Source organism: Capra hircus, chromosome 1 (genome assembly GCF_001704415.2).
Source record: "Capra hircus breed San Clemente chromosome 1, ASM170441v1, whole genome shotgun sequence".
Classification (NCBI taxonomy): Eukaryota; Metazoa; Chordata; class Mammalia; order Artiodactyla; family Bovidae; genus Capra; species Capra hircus.
Window position 1 is genome coordinate 83,767,797 of NC_030808.1, and position 15,443 is coordinate 83,783,239.

Genomic DNA, 15,443 nt, shown 5'->3' on the forward strand with positions numbered 1-15,443 from the left:
TGTAGGATCTTAGGATCATAAGTTTTTCACTGTATCTGTTGAAATAGCATTTTTTTAAAATTTCTGAGTCTTAGAATGTGACTCTATTCTTTTTTGTAAATTTATTCTTTTTGATTTGAAGTATTTGGAAACTGTAAGAAAGAATAAGAAGGTGATTTTTATTTATCATCTTGTCCCAAAATAGCCACAGTTAACAGTTTAGATCAGTCAGTTTATTCTGTAGAAATAACCACACATTTGCTCTGGGGATAATGAGTGGAAGTAAAAACTTCAGTGCAGATCATTCAGAGAAAGTAGACAGTAGCACATAATACATTATTAGTATGAGGGTTTTAGATAAAAGGAGAAATGAGTGAAAGCAGGAATGGTTGGGAAGTGCCTCCTGGGCGAGAGGGAATGTGAACTCCTCAAGGATTTGATGTTTGGCTGGGTAAGTGAAGATGAAAGATGTTCCAGAGAGAGGGTAGTTATAAATGAAGGTCTCAAACTTTAGAAATAAGCTTGGCTTCTTTGTGGAAGAGAGAAAATGATGTGATTTTAGTGCAAATGCTTGTTTGGTGCATAAATTGGTGAGACACAATAAGACTCATTTAATAAAGCTTCTTTTAAAAACAGGACAGAAGGGCTTAAATTGGAATCTGTGGTCAGTGGGGATGCACTGAAGATTATGATGGTGGCACAGTGGGCCTGGCAGTGTGCTAAGTACTTTATATACACTGCCTCGTTTCATGTTTAACAACTTTATGAGTTACTCATTCTTTCATTCAGTAATTCACCAGCTACCATGTGCCACTCATAGAGTGCTAGACACTTATCCTTACTTGGCAGATGAAGAAACGGAGGCACAGCACGTTAAATGATGGAAGTGAGTTTGTTTGTTGATTTTGAAGATAAGGTTATTGGAGAGGCTAATAGGGGCATCTCGTATTAATCATTCTTTATATTTTAGATTAGCGAGAAAAAATGAGAAAAGGATTACGGAATTAGACCGAGGAAGTGACTGAAAGCTTTCCACGTAGCGCTAGTGGTGAAGAACCCACGTGCCAATACAGGAGAGGCGCGAGTTTGATCCCTGGGTTGGGAAGATTCCCTGCAAGAGGGCACTACAACCCACTCCAGTATTCTTGTCTGGGGAGTCCCATGGATAGGGGAGCCAGGCTGGCTACGGTTCATAGAGTCACAAAGACTTGAACACGACTGAAGCGACCTAGCATGCATACACAGGACGTGACTGAAAGCTAGTGGAAGGGATGAATGTACAACATTTGTACTGGAGAACTGACCCAAAGAGTGACTAGATGTGACTGAATTAAGGATTTACAAAATATCTATTACGCAGAATTTGGAATGATGAAGTCGTCTTTTCAGTTAATTTTGGTTGGATTTTATTCTTCCAGGAAAAGTCCTCATTTTGCAGACAAAATGAGCTGGGATACCCAGTGTTAATTTCTCTATCTTGTATCTGTGGCCACCTGTTAACTGGATTATTTTTTCTAGTCTCCTCTTCTCTTCCCACAAATAAAAATTGATTGAAGCATTTGAATTTACATGTGTGTACTGAAATAATTATTTCTGCTGTGTTTAGAAACGTAGCACAATATTTTGATGCAAATAGAGAAAATGTTGTGACTATCAGATGTTGATTTAAATGGGGCTGACATATTGCTTAGTTATATCTCTACCACTCACTAGAGCACAGTATAAATGATATTTTTGGGTGACTATGTAGTTTTGATATTGAATCTTAGTTTTAATTGTATTTGGCGAAGATAAAATTGACATTTTATAGCTGCTTTATAGCATATTTATGGTAATATGATGGTATATTGGAATTTTAGATTACAGGAAAAGTTGAGAAAAGTATACTGAAGAATTAGATTTTTAAATTGTTTTATTCTGTAGTAAGTATTGAGCTTAAGAAAAAAGTAACATTGTTTAATGGGTATAGAGTTTTGTTTTCTAAGATGAAGAGTTCTGGACATTCATTGCACAATAGTGGGAATGTAACTCACATTACTGAACTATACACTGAAAAATGCTTAAGATTATAAATTTTATGTGTATCTAGCCACAATTTAAAAGTTGTTTTAAAACTCCAAATTGTAGAATGTACAGCACAAAGTCAGCCCTAATGTAAAATAATACACTTTTGCTAATAATATTGGCTCATCAATTGTAAGAAATATACTAAAGGCTTCCCTGGTATCTCACCTGGTAAAGAATCTGCCTGCAGTGCAGGAGACCCTGGTTCAAATCCTGGGTCTGGAAGATCCTCTAGAGACGAGATAGGCAACCTACTCCAGTATTCTTGGACTCCTCTGGTGGCTCATATGTTAAAGAATCGGCCTGCAATGAGAGAGACCTTCCTTCCATCCTTGGGTTGGGCAGATCCCCTGAAGGAGGACATGGCAACCCACTCCAGTATTCTTGCCTGGAGAATCCCATAGACGGAGGAGCCTGGCGAGCTGTAGCCCATGGGTTTGCAAAGAGTTGGACGTGACTGGAGGACTAAGCATAGCACAAAGCAATATCTTAAAAATGGGGGAAGGTAGTAGCATGGCACTAGTGAGAAAGAACCCTCTTGACGGGAGACAAGAGACTTGCGTTCAATCCCTGGATCAGCAAGATTCCCTGGAGGTGGAAATGGCAGCCCTCTCCAGTATTTTTGCCTGGAGAATCCCATGGACAGAGGAGCCTGACTGGCTACAGTCCATAGGGTCTCAAAGGGTTGGACATAACTGAAGTGACATAGTGTACATGCATGGGATAAAGATATGTGGGAACTCTGTACTTTTTGCTCAGTTCTTCCATAAACCTAAAACTAAAAAGTCTTGATTTAAAAAAATGTAATAAAAGACAAATTATAATTTCTCTTTTTGTTTTTGTACTGATGTTGGGTGTCAGGAAATGTAATGACTTGCTAGTTGAAGTTAATTAAAAAGAAAGTTTTCTTGACAGTGTTTCTAAGGGTTTACAGGGCTCTTAAATTATAATATTTGGCAGAAAGGAATTAGGAGATCGTAGGAGAAGAGTTGAGGCCCAAAACAAATTGGCAGAGAGTGACAGTGACAGCATTGTGGTTTATTTATAAATAGCCGTGCCTAGCTATAATGAGAGCTGGTGTTCCCCATATTTTCTCATTTTCTGTAACCTTATTTCTTATGACACCAGGATAGGATACTTCCTTTGTCACTGCTTCAGTCACCTGCCACTTCTGATAGTCTTTTGAATCTTAAATTTGAAAGGGATTTCATAAGTTCTGTGTTAAATCTAACCTATGCAGTGTAGCATCTGTACGTGATGCTCATTTAGCTTTTATGTTTGAACATACAGGGTGGGGATTGAACACATGTCATTTTAGAAAGTGGTTCATTCTTATCACAGAATACTATTATTATTTTTCCTTATAACATCTTTGTCTTTACAACTTGTACCACTGTTCTTATTTGTCCTCTGCAGCAGCACAAAGGAAGGCTAACCCTTTCAAGATTTTTCTCATTTATCCTTTCTCATTTTTTTCAAGTCAGCATTCCAAACTATTCTTCATTTGAGAAGACCTTTGTTATTCCTGTTGCTGTCACCCCTGGCTAACACTTCCAGATTCTTGGTTTCTCTCAAAATAGAATTCTTAGAGCTGAATATAATACTCCAGAAGGAGGCTATTTAATGTAGAACACCATGGGTCTGTTATTTTTTACAAGACTGTTTATTAATTTGTCAAAAAATTGCTTTTGTTTTTTAACAGCCATACTATTTTTAGGACTATCCTGAACTTGTCTGTAGGTTATTTTCTTATAAACTGTTGTGGTTCACCTAGAATTTAGAAGTTTTTAACATTTATTATACATTTAATACTTAGAAATAATTTTCTAGAGTTTTTTAATGTGTATTTTTATTTACACAATCCCATTTGGTTCTCATAACAACACTTTGAGCTAAGTAAAACAACCTCTTTGTCATTAAGATAAGGAAACTCATGGTCAGAGAGGCTGACTTTTAAGGTCACATAACTTTAGAGTTGTTAGAATTGGGATTGAACTTCAGATCTTCTGACTCCACATTTTATGTTCTTTTTATTGTATTATGTTGTGCTAACTTAGATATTTCTAGGTAAATTAAGACTTTGTGAATAGGATTTTAAATCACCATTCATCCTCCCTAGTGAGTTGGCAACGTTTTGTTTCCCTTTAGGGACTGTGTTTGGATTCAGTCTCAGTTCATGTCCATTTTTATCTGGCACTCAGCTGATTTTATGAAGCAGCACATAGCCCTTGTTGATTCTCTGTGAAAGAGTGACACTGGGATTACCTCTGTTTGCATTTTTAATTTTATTATAAGGGCTTAAGGCTTCATTCTGCAAGTATCTCAGTTTTAGGTAATACTATTACTAGGACTGTTTTGTGTCTCTTTCCCTCTGTGTTACCCTTCTGTGTATTCTAATTGCTGTTGTTGCTTCTTGTTACATTATTGAGTTTGTTTTCTTTCCCATACTGCTTCAGAATATATAATAATAATTTTAAAAATAACTCAAATAGTAGTAAGAACATATTATTTGTCAGATTGTTCTAGTACTTTATGTGTGTTCTCTCATTTAATTCTTACAACAATCTCATAAGGATAGGTACTATCATCTTTATTTCAAACTGAATTACAGAGAGGCGAGCTTAGTTGCCCAGGGCTGCTTAATTAGGGGAAGAGTTGAGATTTAAGATGCTAAACTACTACATTAAACCACTTCTCTAGCTGAGCTGTTCTCTCTGTCATTCAGACATTTCTCACTAAAGGGCAGCTTTTCTTTTTAATGTCTGCACTGTGCAGCTTATGGGATTTTAGTTTCCTAATCAGGGATTGAATCCAGGGCCCATACAGATAGAGCGCTGAGTCCTAACCAATGGACCACCAGGGAAGTCCCTAAAGGGCAGGCAGTTTTTCACATGCTTGTGGCAATTGACATTTTATTCCTGTAAAATTTAATCTTCTGTGTTTCAGCTCCTAATAAAAATTTATTAATATTTGAGTATTCCTGTTTCATCCAAAAACATTTATTGACTGCTTACTCTGAGAACATGGAGTTAGGAGCATCTTTGTCTGTCTGGGTGAGTTTGCAAAGTCTTCACAAAGATTATAATTTTTGATCCTTGAAGAATGAATATATTATTTCAAAACCAAAAGAAAAAGAAGCCATCTTGAATGTGGAAAGATTAGCAAGTTCAGTTTCTTGGAGGTGAGAGACAGAGCACCTTTGAGAAACTGCAAGTAAGTCCATTTGACTAGAAATGTAGATTTTATCTGAAGGCAGTGGGAAACAGTGCAGAGTTTTTAAAAGTTAGTAGATTTTATTTCTTGAATTGCTTTAGATTTATAGCAAAATGGAGCAGGAGATACAGAGATTTCCCAGTTACCCATTCTCCCACATATACATACCTTTTCCCATTATCAAATCCCTACCAGAGTGGTACGTTTGTTACAGTTGTACCTACATTGACACATCATTATCATCCAAACTTTAATTTTACAGTAGGGTTCACTGTTTTTCTTTCTAAAAATTTTATTGAAATATAATTGATTAACGTGTTTCAAGTGTACAGCGAAGTGATTCATATATATATGTGTGTGTGTGTGTTTATACACACAAACCTTTTTTCATTATAGATTATTATAAGATATTGAATATATTTCCCTGTGCTATACACTAGGTTCTCTACTGCATATATAATAGTGTGTATATTTTAATCCCAAACTCCTAATTTATTCCTACCCTAGGGTTCACTCTTGATATGGTATGTTCTGTGAATTTGGACAAATGTATAAGGACATGTATCTACCATTATAGCATCATACAGAAAAGTTTCACTCTTCTTGAAATAATTTTGTGCTCTTCCATTCATCCTTTCCTCCCTCCTAACTGCTGGCAACCAGTGATCTTTTTACTATCTCCAAAGTTTTGCCTTTTTTTAGTTGGAATCATACAGTGTGTAGCCTTTGCACATTGACTTCTTTCACTTAATAGCATTATTATGAATTTTTCTTCCATATCTTTGTGGTTTGATAGCGCATTTCATTATAGCACTGAATAATTTTCCTTCGTCTGGATGTACCACAGTTTATATGTGTACCTACTAAAGGGTATGTTGGTTGCCTCCAAGTTTTGGCAGTTATGAATAAGCTTCTGTAAACAATCATGTACAGGGTTTTGCGTGGATACAAGTTTTCAGTTCATTTGGGAAAATACCAGGAGTATGATTGCTGGATCATATGGTAAGCGTATGTTTAGTTTTGTAAGAAACTGTCAAACTATTCCAAAGTGGCTGTACTATTTTGCATTCTCACCAGCAGTGACTGAGAGTTCCTTTTGCTTCATATCCTCACCAGCATTTGATATCATCATTGTTTTGGATTTTGAGCATTCCAAAACATGTGTAGTGGTATCTTGTTGTTTTAATCATTGAAGAGTTTTAACATGGAAGTGAAACCAAATTTGTATGCCTGCAAGGTCCATCTGAAAGCAGTGTCGTCCTTTAAAAGGAGTAGAGGCGGAACTAGAGGAAGAGAAATTGGTTATGAAGCTAGAAACAAAAAGGACCCTGGCATAGGCCCTGAAAGTGGGGATGGAGAAGAGAGAGAGATTTAAAAGGTACTTAGAAGCCAAAATGGGAAAGCTTTGTTTGAAAGTGTGATGAGCAAATTAGTATTAACCCCCATTTGGGGATGTTTGGTAATGTGCGAGTGGTGTTTTTGGTATTGCTATAATGACAGGGTTTCTTTCAAGATTAGGGGGCTGCTCAAGGACCTGCAGTGCATAGGACTGTTCCTCACAATGAACAGTTGTGTTTCACTGAGAAACACTGTAGAGTGAGTGATAACATTTCGCTGAAAGAGAAGGAAATGGTAGATCTGTAGAAGTAGGATACCGAGTTGAGTTTGGGTCCTGTTGAATTTGAGTTGTTTGCAGATATCCAGTTGAAGATATCCTTAGGCAGTTAGATGTAAGAATCAAGAATATATAGAGAGAAGTTTCAGATTTTAGGACTTGTTAGAGATGGTTGAGCATACAACTTGAAAGAAGGTAAAGGTTTGAAAAACCTGAGAGAAGTAGAAGTGGTTATTACTGACATTCAGTGCTGCAGAACATGAACATTTAATGGATGAATGAAGGAAGAGGAGAAGTAAAAGAAAATAAAGCCAGAAAGGACAGAGGAAACTCAGTAGGGTAATACTCTTAAAGCTAAAAGAAGCGACAGTTCCATCCCGGAGATGTGCTCAATTTTGTCCAGTATGGCAGAGAGCCAAGTAAATTAAGGACATTAAGGTTTATTTGGCAACCAGAAGGGCTTGGAGACCCTTCGGAGATTACTTTCAGTGGGGTGAGTGACAGAGGTGGACACTGGTTTCTAGAATTAAAGTGTCTGGGGGTAAAGAAACTGGACAAGGAATGTAGATTACAAAAAGCTCTCTTCTTTTACAAGCTGAACTTTCATAGATCACGGATATATGCTTCTACTCTTGTAAGATTCTTCGGTTAGTATATCAGCTGAGAAATGGGCATTTATAGGTGTCTCAGGGTTTACAGTTACTTGAATATTTCATTGTTTCTCATTCTTATTTTCTAAAAATTAAAAAGGAAAAATGCAAACACAGTAATAAGCTTAGTTTTCATAAATTTAATGCATTTGAAGTGAAGAAGGATATCATTAAGCATGCTAATAACAGCAAATCCTACTAGACAGGCTAATAACAGCAGTTTTACTGCACGTTCTCTCTATGCTTTGATTGGTATGCTCTATGTTTGATTGGTAAGGAAAATAATAAAATTAAAGAACCTGGAAGGAATATTTGGTGTAGAGTGTTAAAGATTGCAAAGATTAAAAAGGATTTGTGATCAGGGACTGATGTCCTGTTTCTAGTTCTCATAAAACATGGGGATCTGAACTTGACTTTCAGACATGTTTTTGTGAGCATATTAAAAATAAAAGTAGAAGACTCCATGTACTGTTTCAAGATGATCTGTGAAGGGAAGGAGAAAGAGGGTAGCTAGTAAGGGCATGGAGAAATATAAGAAAGAAAGTTTTTTTAAAAGATAGTTGATAACTTGAGTATGTTCCTTTGTGGAGAGGGAAGCCAGAAGACAGGGCAAAGTTGAGAGGATACAAGGAGAGAAGAAAACTAATCTGTAAACTAAAAGGCAGGATGGCATATTGGATCCAGAGTAATGGTGTTAGGGGCTTAACCTTGGATAGGAGAAGAGGCACCTTTTCTATTGAGTTTAAGGGAAGACATAATGATGGATTTGGAGGTGAGTACATATTTGTAAATAGAAGCTTGTTCATTCAGCAGTTTCTGAATGCCTGCTGTGTGTTTCAGTGCTAGTTTGGGGATATGTAGTCCCTATCCTTGTTAGGATCTAGTGAAGATGGGAGATTTTTTGCCTTATGTCCTATTATCAGGTAGGATCTGAGCCTGTTTTGGAGTCTTAGTCTCTCATGATTCTTCAGAGTAGTTTGGAGATCATATGAAAAGAACTTTTAAGTTACTTGGGATGGAATTTTTCCTGTCCTGGAAATGTAAATTTACTCATAAAAGCTTGATGTAACTACTTTAGTTCCTCTTTTAAGACAGATACATATTTTGTCATGCAGTAATACAGCTTCTTTACCCTTCTCTGCTCCAGTTAAATAGTTGTTTATATCCTCTTCATCAAACTTTTTAAAAAGACATATCTTAGTTTATTATTGATTTAAAATTTTTAATCAGTATTCTTAATGGTCTCCTTGAGGTCAGGATCAGTGAGCCAACAACTTGGAGTGTAAGATTAATTAGGATTGTGGATAGCAACTCTTTGTGTTACAGCTTATACATGTACATTGGTGATTTTCATCTTGGGGCAGTTTTGCATCCTAGGGGATCTTTGGCAATATGTGGAGATATTTTTGGTTGTCACAATTGGGGATAGGACACTGCTACTGGCATCTAGTGGGTAGAGGCCAGGGATACTGCTAATGCTGTAATGCATAAGACAGCCTCCTGCAACAAAAATGATCTGGTCCAAAATGTCAAAAGGGCTGAGGTCTGGTGTACATTAACATTTCAATACTTATGACATAGTCAAAATGCTTACCTACATTATCTCATTTAAACTTCAGAAACCCCTAAAGAGGTAAGTGATACCCTTCTTGCCCTGAAGGAACCATGCATTGGTGATGGAAGCAGGATATAAAGCTTGGACTTAAATCTATAGGAAATTTTTATTATGTAAGTATTCAGGACACAAGCCTTTTTTTTTTTTTTTTTTTAAATTAAGGCTATCTTTGTCTTACTTGGTGTTTTTTTTCAGGGACAAATATTCCTGGCATTTGAAGTACATAATTTATTTTTAATATTACAGATCTAGAAATGGCCATTGCCTACTGGAATTTAGTGCTTAATGGAAGATTTAAATTCTTAGACTTATGGAATAAATTTTTGTTGGTAAGTTCATGTTTTCTGCAGTTTGGTGTTTTCTAAATTTTTGCTTTGTTTTAAGATAAATTAACATTTCAAAGGATGCCTAACTCATTTCAGAGCATGTTATGGACATAGAATGAGAAATTTGATTTCCAGAATTTTATTACATAGGTTGTTTTGAATTCTTGTATTCAGCATCTTCTGGACTGTTTTTTTTAAAAGCTCTTTTTAATGAATTGGATGCTTCTTGTTATTTTTTTTTTCCTTAATAGGAACATCATAAACGATCAATACCAAAAGATACTTGGAATCTTCTTTTAGACTTCAGTACAATGATTGCAGATGACATGTCTAATTATGATGAAGAAGGTAAATGAATACTTTGCTCTACCAATTCTTTAAAAATATCTTTGATCATACACCCTGGAACTTCTTGCCTACTTCTGTTTTTCTTAGATTTCCCTCTTCTGAGCTTTTATTTGTGCTCTTCTGAATGTAGAAAATGCCTTCATCCTCTTTTACCAATCTGTATTATTTCTTTAAATACCAAATCTGTATTCATGTCTTCCAGAAAGGCATGAGTGATTTTCATTCATGTTTTAGATTTTCAGTATACTTTAGGAACTTACTCTTTTCTTAATGTACTTTTATAGTACTTGTATTTATTTTTTTATTGTTGTCTGTTTTGTCTGTGAGCTTGATTGTAAACTCCTTGAGTTTTGTGACTTAGGCCACATGGAAATGGACTTTATTTTCCTACTGTAGCACTATTGGCATTCAGTAAATATTCACTGATTGAATACTTTTCTGCTGTTTCTTCATGTAGTTAGAAAGGTAGCTCTACCATCCACTACCAGGATATTTTTGTTTTCTGGAACTGGTAGTAGTTTACATTGATTTTTTTCACATGTACTTACCTGGTTCCCCTTGAGAATTAGCAAGATGTATTTTGATATTTTTGAATAGACAGGTATTCTTTGAAAAATGTTTAGTAACCTTGGTCTCCTTAAAGTGTCCTGAACTATTTAACCTAACCACAGATGATGTTATTTCCTTATCTTTGTTTTCATTGTCATGTATTGTTTTCTTTAAGAATTGAGAAATGACTGATAATAGACGATTGTGCTTTCTGTTAGGCTTTATGCAAAAGTGGAGAACTTGCTGATTTGGAAGTTGCCATAGAAGCATGTATAGAGCATGCATATATATAATTTAAAATCCTTTAGTAATTTATTATCATGAAATAGGTTAGTGTTTGATCCTTGCCTTTAATTTCTTTTGTAAGATTGCCCTAAAATGCAGAAAAATGTTAACTCCAATTTAATATGCTTTCAGCACTGGCAACGTGTCATCATATCAAGGCTGGATTTGACCAGATTACTTCAGTGGCCTTCAGAAAACCATATATTACTAATCATCAGGAGAGTTATTTTTTATCATTCAGAGAATGATCAAGTATTGGAATAATAGAAAAGAGAAAATGCAAGGAATAGTCTAGGTTGAAACTCTAAAGAGCTAGAAATTTGGAGGTCTTATCAGTGAGGATATTTATAATGATATGCTTTAACAATTATAGGGAAGACATTTAAGAAAAAATAAGTATTCTATTAAAATACTAGCCTTATTTCTGCTTTTGTTTCTTTCCTTTCTCACATATCGCCCCCACAGGAGCATGGCCTGTTCTTATTGATGATTTTGTGGAATTTGCACGCCCTCAAATTGCTGGGACAAAAAGTACAACAGTGTAGCACTGAAGGAACCTTCTAGAATGTACATAGTCTGTACAATAAATACAACGGAAAATTGCACAGTCAATTTCTGCTGGCTGGACTGAACTGAAGATCAATCCTCACAATTCAGACTGAGGGTTGAGACAAAACTTTAAGGATACATCTTGGACCATATCGTATTTCATTCTTCTAATGGTGGTTTGGGCTTGTCTTCTAGTCTGGGCCGCTCTAAACATTTATTATTCCAACATTGTGGATTTCATCTTATATCTGTGGACCATCCTAGTTTATTCTCCCATAAGTCTTAGAAGCTTTATGGTGATTATTTTGAAGTTTCCATTCTTGCATAAAGCACAATGCTGTCTTCATCAGAAAACAAGTTTGGCATAAGAATTAAACATATGAACATCACAGTTTATAAAAACTTCTTAAATATATGCTTTGGGCTAGTTGCAAAGACTATGCTGATAGCACTTCCAGTGAGAGTGATATATTTAAGTGTACCAGATCTGGAATGGTGTTTTGGTATGGGGGGATTTTTTTTTTTTCCCTGGCAAATTACATGTATTGTTAATGTGAGTTGAGTATCTGATGAAAAAAAGTCAAAATAACCAACGTGAAAAATTTTTAGGATAATTTGGTGTGCCTACCCAAAATTTTATTGTGTTTTAGACCCTCGATTTCAAAAGGTTCCACAGAACTAGTCTGCACTTATCTTACCCATGTTTATATATAGTTGTCTTACAGGAGCTTTTATTTAGAAAAACATCTGCATAATGTTAAGATTCTACTCCCGTCTACATTATGCACCTCATAATTGGATTTCATTATGACTTTGAAATGCTTATATGCCTGTTAAGTTAAACTATTTAATTTGTTTGAATGTTTTAGATTGCTGCATAATACAATATTCTAAATTTAGGCATGAGGGTTTTTTTTTTTGGTCAGCACACTATGGAACACAAATGAAATTCTCTTAATTAATAAGAAGTAGGAATTAAATTTTGAAAATGGTTGTAATGAGCCATGAAGTTCAATTCTTATAGGTACTGCTCTTTCAGACAAATAGTCCATTTTTGATGACTTCTTATTTTGTTGAAATTGTTTTAACTGCTAATCACTGTGGTTGCCAAATACTTGAGGAGCAAAGATTTTCAAGCAAGCATGCACTTGATGCAAAGTACAAATCTGGCTTCTATTTTCATAAATTATTTAGTTTCTGCTATGTTTTATTTCACTCAGATTAGCTCAGTTTTCACATCAAAGCAGAACTGTATCTTGTATCTTTTTTTTTTTTATTACAAGACCCATGAACTGCTTTCATGCTGAAAATGCTCATTTTTCTGTTTACTTCTTGACATGTGAAGAAGGGTTTATTGCTTTTTTAAACATTTCTTTAAGGCCGATTTAAAAAACATAAAACTTCAGAGATTGGATGACTGGTTTTTAGCAGGAGTAGATTTTGCTTGGTGTATCCAGGCACTCTGTAAGGTCTAACGTTGAAATTGTCAAAGGAATGTACTTCAGAAAAGCAGTACATTATAATGTAGATGTGGAAATGATTTTAAGAAACTGATATATTAAAACTACTTTTTATTTACATGATTTTGAAATTGACTAGAAAGCTCTTCCCATAGATATTAATATTCTAATCATAACTTTAATTCAAAAATATGATTCTATCAAAAGAAAATTTTGAAAATTTTTATTCAGGTTACTGGAATTGGTTATTAAAAAAAAAAGAAAAAATCCTGCTGCTTTCAGTATTTCCTGATTTCGTATTTGTAAATATTAAGAGGAACTTCAATTATGAAATATTTTAAAAAGATATATATATATATATGTACTATTTTGTTTCCTGTCTTAAAGATTTTGAGTTACGGTATTGTTTTTGAATTGATTAATTAATTCCAGTATGCTGTGTTTTGAAGTGAGATCCGATCAGCTTTTTTTCCCCAATATAAATTGTTTTTCATATAAGTCTGATATTGGTTCGTGGCCTAGTGCCTTGGGTTTTACAGACTTTTCCTTTTAAATGCAAGACCTTTTCAACAAAATAGTGTTTGTCATCAGTTTGGTACTAAACATTTATAATTACTGTGTAATTATAAACAAAACAATACATAAAGCTTTGAATATAATTATGTAGCATAAAAGTTAAGGTTGTTAACTCTATGATGGCATCTTAGAATTAAACAATACTATTACTAGGGCCTGAAAGAGAAGACTGATTTAATGTGGTGTGATTTTTCTGAGGATAAATGTCTGGTTACAGGGAATATTTTGTACTAAGAATGCTTACACATAATGGCCATGTGTGTGTGAGTGTGTGTGTAAGAGTGAGATTGACAGGTTGAAAGGGACACACATGCTCACACACACACACACAACTTGAATTGCTTTAATTAATTAGTGTTTCAGTCTTCATTTTGGTTAACTCCCCATGCTGATTCTTTGTTTTAAACTGAACCACAGGTACAGTTTCCTTTTTGCCAAATGTCAAAACAGGTACACATTTTAAAATGTAATGCTTTTTAAATAGTCAAGTGTATAAAATTAGAAGTGCCCACATATAAAAATACTTGAGATCCAGGTTATCTTTAGTGACTGTCATCTGCATATCTCTGTAAGTTCAATTGTGTTTCTTACATCCCTGTCATATTACCAACAGAGGCAATAAAAGCTTCAGTGAAATTGCCATGACTAAATCTTTTCACATATTATTTCAGTGTAATACTTTTAAAGACTAAAATATACCAGAAAACTTTTCTAGAAAGGATAATTATTTATGGAAAGAGCATTGTAATGGCAAGTTTTTGGGAGAAAAGACATGCCAAGTCTTGTTTACTATATTTAAAATGTTTACAACTATACTGGGCTGCTTTATTTAATTAACAGTACTGTAGTTGTGTAATATGGCTTTGTAAGTATATGTTCTTCATTAGACTTTTAAAAAGTTTTAATGAGTGAAAGAGAGTTAATAAAATAACATGGGAAATCTTTTATATAATACCCTTACTGGGAAATTCTTATTTAAGCAAGGTATACTATTTTTTTTTTTCCTCAGAAAGATTTAAGTAAATGAAGTGTTCATCTATTTTTTATTTGATGATAATCAAGAGGTTTGAGTAGTTGTAGCCAGTTTAACGTGCACTTTGCTTAGACTTTTTAAAACATGTTACTATGAAGACTACGTATTGTAAACCTTCTGTAACTTTTACATATGAACGACAGAAGAAAGTTAAACCTAATGAAAGGATTTTGGAATAAAGGAAAGTGGTGCTGGGGAAAATTATAGTTCACAAGGTATGCCTTTGTAAACCTGAATCAACTTTTAGCAAGAATTAATTTATGGAGTTCTAAGTGTTAAATTGTATATATTTAATAGAAAATACTTATCTGACACCTCAGCAGTTTTCTTTAAATGTTACTTTATACTTTTAACAACATGATTTATATTGCATACATAGATGTTTTGATAAGATTTTATCAAATTTGATAATGTAATGATAAAATGTTTTTAAAATGTGAACTATTTAACATTTATCTTAATAACTGAGCACACAATACCGGATTGTGATTTCTACATAATGTGATAATTAGGGTTCAAATTATGGTTCATCATTTAATTGATTATAAACAAGTATATTTCTGAACTCTTTACTTGCCTCCATTTTTAAATCATATAGCAGTAATTTTTATTTTATAGAAATGTGGTGAAGTTATGACACCTTTACCTTTGATTTCAGAAGGGGAAGTGGTTTCTATTTTGTAGTTTTACATTTGAAAATTCCTAATAGTACAAATCCCCTTTTCCAGGTTTACCCTTACTCTTTGTCGCCATTTTGGTTGAATATTTGCTTGATTTGTATTTGATTCTGGAGGCGGATAGTTCTGTTTTTTTTTTTAAACTCAATACAGTTACATAAATGGTTTTACCAGAGCATTCTTGCTATCTATTTTCTTTACTGCCTGTTGGGTAATTGGCATTTCTTGCTGACAAATTCATTTATTTGACAACTTTCCACTAGGCTCAGTGTTTTGTGTTAATGTGGCTTTTGACTTCTCTTTCGTCTTTTTTTAATCTGCCATAAATAAGGAAATTATGATTTTTAAAAAATGCACAGCTGTTGTTGAAGATGGAATTCCTTAAAAGTAATGTCTTTATGGAGTTTTAAAGACAGATATTTGGGGGATCATTTTATAATTATCTGTTTTAAACATTGAGTTTCTAAAACATTTTTTAAAATCTAAGTATATCCAAGTTTTTCT

General features: G+C 34.2%; 1 protein-coding gene across 2 annotated transcripts in view; it reads left to right on the plus strand.

Annotated features, from left to right (window-relative positions):
* Positions 1-14,827, plus strand: part of DCUN1D1 (defective in cullin neddylation 1 domain containing 1) — a 30,788-nt gene extending 15,961 nt beyond the window's left edge. For both annotated transcript variants that reach the window (XM_018047486.1, XM_005675218.3), the window contains exons 5-7: positions 9,383-9,465; positions 9,714-9,810; positions 11,110-14,827. In XM_018047486.1, the coding sequence (XP_017902975.1) occupies positions 9,383-9,465; positions 9,714-9,810; positions 11,110-11,189 (260 nt within the window). In that variant the 3' untranslated portion in view covers positions 11,190-14,827. The remainder of the gene's footprint in view (positions 1-9,382; positions 9,466-9,713; positions 9,811-11,109) is intronic.